At 46.9% G+C, this 11,502-nt stretch overlaps 1 protein-coding gene across 1 annotated transcript; it reads left to right on the forward strand.

The window, feature by feature from the left end:
* Positions 1–4,213: 4,213 nt before the first annotated feature.
* Positions 4,214–4,543, forward strand: LOC122703387 (dolichyl-diphosphooligosaccharide--protein glycosyltransferase subunit 4-like). The gene has a single exon (XM_043917644.1). It carries the CDS (start codon positions 4,214–4,216, stop codon positions 4,313–4,315), a length of 102 nt encoding a protein of 33 aa, XP_043773579.1. The 3' UTR covers positions 4,316–4,543.
* The last annotated feature ends 6,959 nt before the right edge of the window (positions 4,544–11,502 follow it).

Raw genomic sequence — 11,502 nt, forward strand, 5'->3', positions numbered from 1 at the left:
ACTCCTTAACAGTTAAATAAGGTATTATTAACTGGCCTTGGCCTCTTTCCAGGGTCATCTCTCACCTCTCCATCTTGTATCCTGGCACTTCGACCATTCACAGCATTCACATTCCCATAAACACTATTTTCTCGAGCCCTCACCTCCTTGTCTATGCTATTTCCTCCTAAAACACCCTTTCTCCTTCCAACCACCTGGGAAAATTAGACTCTTGCCGTAAGATTTAGGTTATCCATCACCACCAGTTCCCTGAAGATCTCCTTGGTCAGTTGTCCTTCCAAGGCATGAAACATGATCATCTCTGTTTTCCAGAGAAGCCCACACTCATCTCATCTGTATATGTAGCTTATAAAGCTGAAACAAATTTCACTCTGTTTTCCATCTTTCCTCTTCCAACCACTCCTTCCCCACCCCTGCCACTGCCAGGCTTATGAGCCTTCTCAGAGTTTCTCATTTTTCTCTGTATTATTTTTATAACTTTAAGAGACAGTTGATGGTGGCAAAAGAGCCAGACCAGGAAAAGTTCAGATTGACCCAGCTTCTGTCCTGCTCTGTCAGTTGGGTTCTTAATTACATGCAGCAGAACCAACTTTAGGGGATGTGAACTGACAGACCATTGAATCACATTTAGAATCACTGGGAAGGCTGAGCAACCAGGATCCAAAAATGGGCAGAGACAAAAGGTGGCTGGCATCAAGGCCACTGATCGGATCCAATGAGAAAGACAAACAGACCACTACTGGGAACAAGAGGCCACAAGTCAGGCATTGGACAGAGATGTCACTTCTATGTTCAGGTTGGGAGCTTGCTATTCCCATTTTGACTGATGTCACCAGAAAGGATGTCACTGCCTTTGCTTCCTTGTATCACTAGCTCCTCTTTGAAAGCCTGGAGCAGGTGCTTCTGATTGTCTGAGATGATAATATGATTTACCCCTCTCTTCCCCGATAATGTGGTAAGTTACATTGTTGATTTTTAGTGTTGCACCTACCATGCATTCCTGTTCTGTGAGCCCAATTTGATTATGATGTGCTACCATTATATAGCATTGGGTTCAGTTTACTAATATTTTATCTAATATTTTTGCATCCATGTTTATGAGATCAACCTGTAATTTTCCTTTCTTGTAGGATTCCTGCTGGGTTTTGGTGTCAAAATTATGCTTTCTAAAACAAGTTGAAAATCCCTCCACTGACCCCCATTTTTTCTAATTTAATAGAAGAGTTTGTATACAGTGGTGTTTATCTCTTCCTTAAACGTTTTCCCAAACATTTGCTTTGTTAGTGGTCCCATCTAGGTTTTTAAGGCTGCTTGTTTCTTGAATGGTTTTAAACTACAGATTCAATTACTTAAATAACACTATTCCAGTTGTCTATTTCTCTTTGTGTAAGTTTAGCACTTCTAGGTATTTTGTCCATTTCACTTAAATTTTTAAAATATTTTGGCTTGAAATTTTTATTGTATCTTCTTTTATCGTCTTAGTATCTATGGAAACTCTATGGTCCTCTTTTATCTCTGATACTGGTAATTTATTAATATATCCTCTCTCTTTTTTTATTTATTTTATTAGGGGCTTACAATTTTATTAGTATTTTTAAAGAATGAATTTCAATGTTGATGATGATATTCTGTTACACTTACTTTTTTCTATTTTCAAAATTTCTACTTTTATTATAATTTCTTACCTTCTAATTTCTAATTAGCTATTCTTTTTCTATTCTCTTGAGTTGGATATTATAAATAAATACTTTTACTTAGATAATTGATATTCAACCTTTATTATTTTTGACATGTGTATTTACGGTTATAAATTTCTAAGTATAGCTCCAGTTGCATCTCACAAGTTTTGATATATCATATTTTTATTACCATGTAGTTTAAAATATTTTATTTTCATTGAGATATCTTAATTGACCTGTGGGTTATTGAGAAGTGCTCTGTTTAACTGTCAAACATTGGGGGTTTTTTAGATCTGTTTTGAAACTACATTTTAGCATAATTCCTCTGTGGTCAAAGAACATACTTTGCTTCTAGTTCCTTGAAATTTGGGGAACTGCTTAATGGATGAACATATGGTCTGTTTTGATTAATGCTTTATGTAAACTTCAAAAGAATATGTATTATATGTTTACTCAAATATTCTATATCCTTTCTATACCTATATTCTTTCTGATTATTTATCATCTTAATTCATTAGTTACTAATAGATATATGTTTTTTAAGTCTCCCCATTAATTTTGTGAATTTAACTACTTCTACTTTTGATCCTGGCTTGAAAAAAATTCTTTCTAGAAATCTAATGGTGAATATGGAGCAGTGGTGGAGTGTAATATAGGGCCTAGGATAAAGATGGCAGAGAGTTACTAGAACATAGTTGCATGCTGATGGGAGTAATACAGGAGAAAAGGGAAAATTGACGCTGCAGATGAGAGTCAGAAAAACCAAATGATCCAAGTCTTAAGTAGAATGAGGTTCAGAGGAAGAACCTGGCCTCCCAACAGTGGAACGCTTTCCTCTTCCAAAAAAGAAGGCGATATAGACACAGGAGACTTGTAAGAAAAGCCATGGGAAGATCAATGATTCTGTACCAAAACCTTTACCTTGTAACCCAGAATTTCCTGAGGAAATATCTGACAGTTATCCTAAATGCTGTCTAAGACTATTCACACAACATTGTTCATAGTAGCAATGAAATGAAATACACTAAACATCTAGGGTGTGATTATAAAAACAGTAGAGTATACTTATAAAAATTATGGTAAAGCTATGCAATGGAGTACTTTGCAGTCATTCAAAATAAAGTAGATGTTTAAACATAAAAAATAATCACTGTGTATTGAGGGGAGGAAATATGATAAAACATAGATATACAGTTGACCCTTGGGCTGCACAGGCCTACTTATACTCTTATTTTTTAAAGTAAATATGAATACTGTCCTACATGATCATAGTTAGACCATGGCAGTGGGACTGCAGATAGGGGTAGCTGACTGTGGAACTTGAACATCTGTGGATTTTGGTATCTGAGTGGGTCCTGGAACCAATCATCCATGGAAATGGAGGGAATGACTAAATACAGAGAGATAGAAATAGAGAAAAAAATTAAAAGTTACCAGAGTGTTAATAATGGTTGTTCTGGTTATTTAATACTAGATCACAACCTACCCCCAAAACTTGCTGGGTTTTTTTGCCAAGGCCCAATTTTATTTACTTATTTGGTTTTAACATTTTGGCCACATGGCACGTGGGACCTTCCCCGACCAGGGATTGAACCCACATGCCCTGCATTGGAAATATAGAGTCTTAATCACTGAACCTCTAAGGAAGTCCAATGTGATGGCTTTAAACAACATTTATTTCGCTCACAAATCTGCAGTATGGCCAAGGTTTGGCAGGGCCAACACATCCCTGCTCTACTTGGCATCAGCTTGGGGAGCTCAAAGCCTGGCTTCTATAAATCATCTGAAGCCGCTCACTCACTTAACTGGTTCCTGACTGGGAAGACTCAACTAGGGGCAAGAAGAGCTGGGGATCCTCAGACATTTTCATCTCCATGCAGTCTGGCCACGTGACCTCTTCAGCATGACTTAGGGGAGCTAGACTGCTTCCACAGAGCCTCAAGCCTCCCTAGAATGCATCGGGAGGTGACTTGCTCTGCCGGGTAGAGGGGGTTAGCAAGGGCTTCCCCAAGAACGGGATGCTGAGGTGGGTTGAGCCTTGATACAGTCTGTCACTGGGATGAAGAGAGGAAAGTCATTCCAGGCAGAAGGAACAGCATGTGCAAAGGCCTCAAGGCAGGAAAAGCCTTATGTTCACAGAATACTGGTACAGGTGGTAGAGAGAGAGAGGGAAAAGACTGGAAACCGTCAGAGGCCAGCGGCAAACAGCTGGGGGCCATTCAGTGATTGGGTCAGAGGAGCCGTAGGACCAGCTTTCTGTGGCAGTGAGGAGAATGATCAGAAGAATGGGAGCCTGGAGCCAGCAGGGGGTGATCCAGAATCCAGGCTCCAGGGCCTGGGGACCTGTCCAGCTGGCAGTGGGAGCAGGTAGGGCAGGAGAGCAGACAGAGACAGCTTCTTGAAATACCTAAGAGGTGGCATCAGTGTCAGGGAAGAAGTCACGGACACTCTCCCCATCTGAGGTTGCATGGATGGCACAATGTGGTGTCAGGGTTAAGAACACAGCTCTAGGGAGCCGAGCCCAGCTGATCAGCATGATCACAGATGTGCAGCTCACCATCTTTGCCAACATGCTCTTCCTGCTGGTCATTCTCTATCACCACGTGGCCATCAACAATCCCAAGAAGCAGGAATGAAAGTGGCACTTTCTCTGCCCCTAGGGTTCCAGGACATAGTCTGAGGCAAGATGGAGGGTGTGAGGGGCCTTCTCACTTCACTTCATCCCTTCTACCCATCACAACATACAAAGGAACTCCACCTGGATTTTTCCAAACATCTGTCATTTCCTCAAAGTCTTCCTTAACCCTATGAAACAAGAAGCTGTCACTGAATAGGGCCCAGTATAGGGGCTACTTTGTTTTCTACTCCCCACTCCAATGTAAAAATACAGATTTGTGTGGTGCCAAAAAAGAAAAAAAAAAAAAAAAAGGCACAACTCTGAGGCCAGAATGGCTGGTTCTAATTCTGCTCACCCACTGCCTGGCTGTGGGTGACTCGGAGCAAATTCCCAGTTTCTCTGTATTAGTTGTCCCATCTGCAAAACAAGAGAAATGACTGCTCCCGCCCATGTGGCTGTCGTGTGGCTGAAAGGAAGTGATACATGTAAAGATGGCAGAGCAGGGCCTGGCCTTAGTCAGCCCTTATCCTTATTATCATGGAAGCTCTGGTGACAAGAGAAACTGCCTGGGTGGAAGGAAGGAGGGAGGAGGCGGGAGGGAGGGAGAGAGGAGAAGAGGGAAGGAAGAAGGGAAGGAGCGAAAGATGGAAGGAGACCGGAGCCAACCTGAATCTTTGGCGGGGAGCAGATGCGTTGTTCGGATGGCTTGCGAGGAGGATTCCTGGGGCGGGGTGATGCGTCTACACCTGGCTGTGGGCACAGGGCCAGGGCTCCTCTCGTCACCCCAGCTTCTCACCTCTGAGGGTTTAATTGGAAAAGCGATGTCACCAGGATGTGAGTGCGTAACAGAGACAGGTGTGGAGGCAGCCTCCGCGGGGAGAGGAAGGGCTGGGCGGAAGGCAGCAAGGACCGGGTGGCCAAGAGCCCGTCATGGGAGGGGGCATGAGGAGGGTGGCCTGGCCCCCCAGCCTCCAGGCCCCCAGGGTCAGGCAATAGGCATCATTTCACTGGGGAGAAGAAGACTCTGGGACAAGGCTTGCATTTCAAAAACTCTAGGACGAGCACCAACTCAAGCCTGGAGGGTCAGAGTGACTCCCACCTCCATCCTGGCCTCCCTTCTTCCCTTTTGCTCCAAGTTTATGCTCCAAGTCGCAGTGGGCAAGCCAAGGAGGCTGCCAGTCCCATCTCGAGTCAGAACCACTGTGCTTTCTCAGGGCTCCTTGGGCCCATCTGGGGTCTCTGCCAGAGGGAGCACTTCATTCCTGCTATGGTCTGGGTCACAGGGCGGTGGGAGGGGGGGTGCCTCAGGCCCATTCAGCTGGTGCCCCTGGCCTACAAGGGGACAGTTCCCAAACCAGTGTATGAGAAGTTCCTGGCAAGTGGGCCTGGTCAGAACCGGTGTTCAAGAGTTATTTGCAGAGAGAAGGCTGGAGGCAGTGACTGAGGAAGGGAGCTTCTCTGAGGCCTAAGTTTGCAGAAGCTCAGTTCAGCTCAGTTCAGTCGCTCAGTCGTGTCCGACTCTTTGCGACCCCATGAACCACAGCATGCCAGGCCTCCCTGTCCATCACCAACTGCCGGAGTCTACCCAAACCCATGTCCATCGAGTCAGTGATGCCATCCAACAATCTCATCCTCTGTCTTCCCCTTCTCTTCTTGCCCTCAATCTTTCCCAGCATCAGGGTCTTTTCAAATGAGTCAGCTTTTCACATCAGGTGGCCAAAGTATTGGAGTTTCAGCTTCAACATCAGTACTTCCAATGAACACCCAGGGCTGATCTCCTTTAGGACGGACTGGTTGGATCTCCTTGCAGTCCAAGGGACTCTCAAGAGTCTTCTCCAACACCAGAGTTCAAAACATCAATTCTTCGGCACTCAGCCTTCTTTATAGTCCAACTCTCGCATCCATACATGACCACTGGAAAAACCATAGCCTTGACTAGATGGACCTTTGTTGGCAAAGTAATGTCTCTGCTTTTTAATATGCTGTCTAGGTTGGTCATAACTTTCCTTCCAAGGAGTAAGCATCTTTTAATTTCATGGCTGCAGTTAACATCTGCAGTGATTTTGGAGCCCAGAAAAATAAAGTCAGCCACTGTTTCCACTGTTTCCCCATCTATTTCCCATGAGGTGATGGGACCGGATGCCATGATCTTAGTTTTCTGAATGTTGAGCTTTAAGCCAACTTTTTCACTCTCCTCTTTCATTTTCATCAAGAGGCTCTTTAGTTCTTCCTCACTTTCTGCCATAGGGGGGGTGTCATCTGCATATCTGAGGTTATTGATATTTCTCCCGGCAAGCTTGATTCCAGCTTGTGCTTCATCCAGCCCAGTGTTTCTCATGATGTACTCTGCATATAAGTTAAATAAGCACGGTGACAATATGCAGCCTTGACATACTCCTTTTCCTATTTGGAACCAGTCTGTTGTTCCATGTCTAGTTCTAACTGTTGCTTTCTGACCTGCATACAGGTTTCTCAAGAGGCAGGTCAGGTGGTCTGGTATTCCCATCTCTTTCAGAATTTTCCAGTTTATTATGATCCACACTGCTCACAATCCTCTAAAACATTCTCCAGACCTCTTCTGTAGGCTACTAGAACCTGAATCTGAGAGGTCGTCTCCCTCCTTACAATGTGTCTGGATTACAAATAGCCCAGCAGCTGCCCCTTCATAAACATGCCTGGTGGGGACGGCAGGAAGAAGCTCAACCCTCCCTGGCTATAGCAGCTCAGGGCGCACGGGCCGCTTTGGGGTATCTCTGGCGCCCCATGACTCCTCTTTCAAAGCTAAGAAGAGAGGACACCAAGTGTGTTATGGGTGCCAGGGAGGGGGGCTTCCTGGTGAGAGAGCAAAGCAGAAGTGGATCCTCAGTGAGGGAAACGGGGGTGGGAGGGGCAATGAATGGGAGCAGGAAGCAGGATCCCGCCCACCCCGGCCCTGCAGAGAGGGGGGCCCATGGGAAGCACACAGTAGGGCGGGAAGGTGAGCAGGCTTTGGGCAGGGGCTCTCTGCCCTCCAGCCATGGAGGAGGGAAGGGAGGGCACAAGGCGGAGAGAGTCTGGAGAGGAAGAGAGAAGCTGAAGGACCCCAGGGAGGAAGGGTCAGAAAAGGGCCAAGGCCAGGCCTTGAGGTCTGACTGGATGCTGGGCAGAAAGGATGAGAGGAGGAAATCAGGCAGGATTTAGGCATGGCTCTGGGGGAGTGGACCAGGAGGATCAGAAAGTGGGTGGTGTCGGGTGGGGAATGGCTGAGACCCCATGACAGTGAAGCAGCTGCTGTTCAACATGCCCTCTGCCAAGTGCCAGGCCCCCAGTGGACGCTCACATGGGGCTTCCCGGGCAGTGGGGAAAGTGCGGCTTGGAGAGCCAAGCTGGGGGCCTCATTCATTTAAGGAATGTTTACTGACCACTCCGTGTACCAGGAGAGATCCAGTCTATGCTCCCAAGAGCATAATTCTAAAGGGAAGTCAATAATGAAGTAGTCCACAAATAACTTCAAGTTGTGATAAATACATATTCTTGTCTGAAAACCCATAGACAAACAAGCCTGGCAGGCTACAGTCCATGGGGTCACAAAAGAGTGGGACATGACTTAGCAACTAAATAACAACAACAATGATAAAGACTATGAAGGAAGGGGAGGGGAAAGTCTTCTTAGCAGAAGGAAGAGTGTGCAAAGGCCCTGGGGCAGAGAAAAGGAGGGGTTCCTGGCACTGCTGGAGAGGAAGCAGGGAAGGGGAGTAATCCTTGAAATGAGGGACACAAGGGACGAGGCCTTGGAGGCTGTGAAGGTTGTAAGATGACAACTTAGATTTTATGCCAAGCACAAAGGGGAACATTCCTGGGTTTTAAGCAACGGAATGACAAGATCCAGTACAACTTCTTAAAAAGACAGCTTTTAGGGAGCAAGAACCAATCAGAGAGCAAACAACCAATGGCCTCTTTGGAAGGCAGGGTCAGAATCAATAGGACTTGGAGCAGATGTGAAAATGAAGCAAAGGAGGGATGGGGTTAAAGATGGTTCAGAGGTTTCTGGCTTGAGCAGCTGGATGAGGTGTGGGGCCATTCAGTGATCTGGAGAAGACTAAGGGGCAGTTTGGTTTGGAGGGAGAAAGCATGAGCTCTGTGACCTTGAGCAAGTTATTAACTTCTTTGAGTTTCTCTGGGCACCTCCAAAGCTTCAGCCCACAGTGCTTAAGACTCATGAGCAGGGACTTTCCTGGTGGTCTGGTGGTTAAGAATCTACCATCCAATGCAGGGTACACATGTTCAATTCCTAATTGGAGAACTAAGATCCCATATGCCACAAGACATCTAAGCCTGCCTGCCACAATTGCTGAGCCCGTGTGCCTGAACTAGAGAGCCCGCATGCCGCAATTAAATACCCCGCATGCTGCAACTAAGACCTGACACAGCTGTAAGTAAATAGACTCATAAGCAAGTGCAAGAAATTCAAACTATTATTATAATGCCATTAGATTCTTGTCAATAGAAACATTAATTATGAATTCCTCCGAGGGGAGCCTGATGGGAGTCAGGGAGCAGAGGTAGGGCTAGTCTCCAACAAAGGACCCTGAAGTCTACAGCACCATGGAGGAGAAGGTCTCCCGGGCCCCAGATGGCCCAGGGACCAGGGGAGGGTCCCAGCAGCCCCCTTTATCCCCAGCAACACACTCCTACTCAGAGCCCCTTTCACTCACTGCATGCCCCCACTCAGCACTGTGGCTGGACCATTTCAAGGGCTTTCAGTCTGACCCCAAGGGCAAAGAGGAATCAATTTGTGCAAAGAATGGGAATGGAAGAGATTTCAATTGACCTTTGAATGGGGTTTTAATTTGCTTTATTACAGCCAAAGGAGCCTCATGAAGAGACTCTTGAGACTGCTTTTATCCGCTAATGCCTGCACCCTTGCAACCTCCTGGGCCTCCGTCTAGATGCCCAGGATGCTGGGGGCAGGGGAGCAAGGCCAGAGGCGCTGGGGAACCAGCATCCATGACCCTCCCAGGAACTGGTCTGCAGCCCCCTTCAGGCCCAAAGCGGAGTCAAGAGTGCAGGCAGGGGCAGCGGGAGGGCAGCCCACCCGGGTTCCAGCCCCAGCCCTGTTGCTGGATGGTGTCTCTCCTCTGGGTCTCGGGCTCTTTACCTGAACAGAGGCCAGGACTAGGGATGTGGACAAGAGGGCCCCTCAATCCCTTCCAGGCCTGATGTTCTATGTTTTAATATTTACACTTATTTATTTGTTTGACTGCACCAGCTCTTAGTTGTAGCATAAGAACTCATAGTTGCAGAATGCAGGATCTAGTTCCCTGACCAGGGATTGAACCAGGGCTCCCTGCATTGGGAGCATGGAGTCTTAGACACTGGACCACCAGGGAAGTCCCTGATGTTCTATGGTTTTAAGCTCAGATCTAGAGTCACACTCTGTAGTGGATGATAACTAGTCTCACAGAAGATGGCCTAGAGTGGAGACAGCAGAACCCCTTGGGCCAAGGAGCTAAGCCCTTTCTGTTCATCAGTCTCTTGGGGCTCCTTTATGCCTTATTTTTCTTTAAATTTCTACTTGAATCCCCTTGCAGGGGCCAGTCAATTGTCTGTTCTCTCCTCTCCAAATTCCAAAGGAAGCCCATGGAGTCCTTTGACTAATTATCGACTCTTTTCCTGGTCAGAGCTACCTTGGGGGTCCAGGCAGCCTGCAGGTGGCCAGCCCCAGGCAAAGAGCACTCTGCAATTGCTTCTCTATACCCTGCAACACCCCAGGAGAGGGGCCTGTAGGTTTGGGTTCACAGTTCTGTGTTAGCAATGTCAGGCTCTCTTCCCCTGCACTCTATACATGAGTGTATGGCCACATGGAACCACGTGTGTGTTCCTTTAGAACAGCTCCCTGGGACTTCCCTGGTGGTCCACTGGATAAGAATCCACCTGCCAATGCAGGGAACATGGCTTCCATCCCTGGTCTGGGAAGATTCCACATTCTGTGGAGCAAGTAAGCCTATGGACCACAACTACTGAGTCCAAACTTCTAGAGCCTGTGCTCCACAAGAGAAACCACCATGATGAGAAGTCCACACACTGCAATTAGAGAGTAGCCTCTGCTCACAGCAACTAGAGAAAGCCTGCCTGTAGCAATGAAGATCCAGCACAGTGAAAAATAAACTAAGTAACTTTTTTAAAAAAAGGGCTGCTCCCTACCCTAATTCCTTTTTTTCAAATGGAGGAGTTGTTCCTCTGCAATCAGAGCAGATTTCTTGAAGGTGGGGTCTTGCTGAAGGTGTCGTGGACATTGAGAACAAAACAGACTCCAGAACCCAGAAACCAGCAGCCACCGCCTGACGCAGTGGTGGTCGTAATGGTCCTTTTGTGGGGAAATGCCTTTGTTAGGGCCTCCAGAATGGCAGCCACTTTTCCAGAAGAATGCAGAGCTCTCCAGCCAGGGTGGAAGTGGGGAGAGTGCCGTGTGGCCAGGAAGGACGCTGATAATGCACATCCATTAGTGCATTCAGAGCCCCCGGAACCATCCTCCTTCCTCCAGAGCCAACAATGGCTGCATGGAGGGGGCTGAAGTGGCCTTTTTACAGGCACTCAGCTCAGTGCCATCTCTGCGCCCTGCCTGCGGGGGGCCTGAATTCCATTTCCACGCTCTCCACAAAGCAACCTGGAAAGCAAATCCTCAAGCAGCCGGCCTGAGCCCCAGAGAGCCCCCATGTCTGGTTGCCCTGGGGGAGTGACGCCAGGCCCGCACACAGCTGGTGCATCGTGACCTGCTCTGCCGTGGCCCCAAGTCCATGACTCTGCATCTGCGCCCACACACGTGTGTGAGCATGTGATCTGAGCCGTGCAAGGATGTCTGAAAGGTGGTTTTGTTTTTTTTTAACAAACTGACCAAAACCTCTACATCAGGTCAAAGTGGTTTCCTTCAAAACGTCCCCTGGGCCAGTGTCTTTAATGCCAGAGATATGGGGCTGGGGTTCCAGCTTTTGGCAAACCCTCTGGGGGAGCCGACTCCGAGGTTAGTTTCTAAGGCACCCAAGAAGGCCTGTCTTTGAGTCCAGGATCACATTTTTTTAATGTATCTATTATGTTCCTTTTATTTTTCCTGTACACTGTAGTTGGGCCTTTATATTGAAATATTTTCTATTCTTGATGGGTGTGGGAAGGTTATCTTATGTATAAATTTCATTTCAAGATAGTAAATAAGATCTTATAGTATATTTA

This window comes from Cervus elaphus, chromosome 11 (genome assembly GCF_910594005.1).
Source record: "Cervus elaphus chromosome 11, mCerEla1.1, whole genome shotgun sequence".
In the NCBI taxonomy this organism is placed as follows: Eukaryota; Metazoa; Chordata; class Mammalia; order Artiodactyla; family Cervidae; genus Cervus; species Cervus elaphus.

Excerpts from the sequence above, each read along its gene's own strand:
- LOC122703387 (XM_043917644.1), top strand. The coding sequence starts at position 4,214 with ATGATCACAGATGTGCAGCTCACCATCTTTGCCAACATGCTCTTCCTG.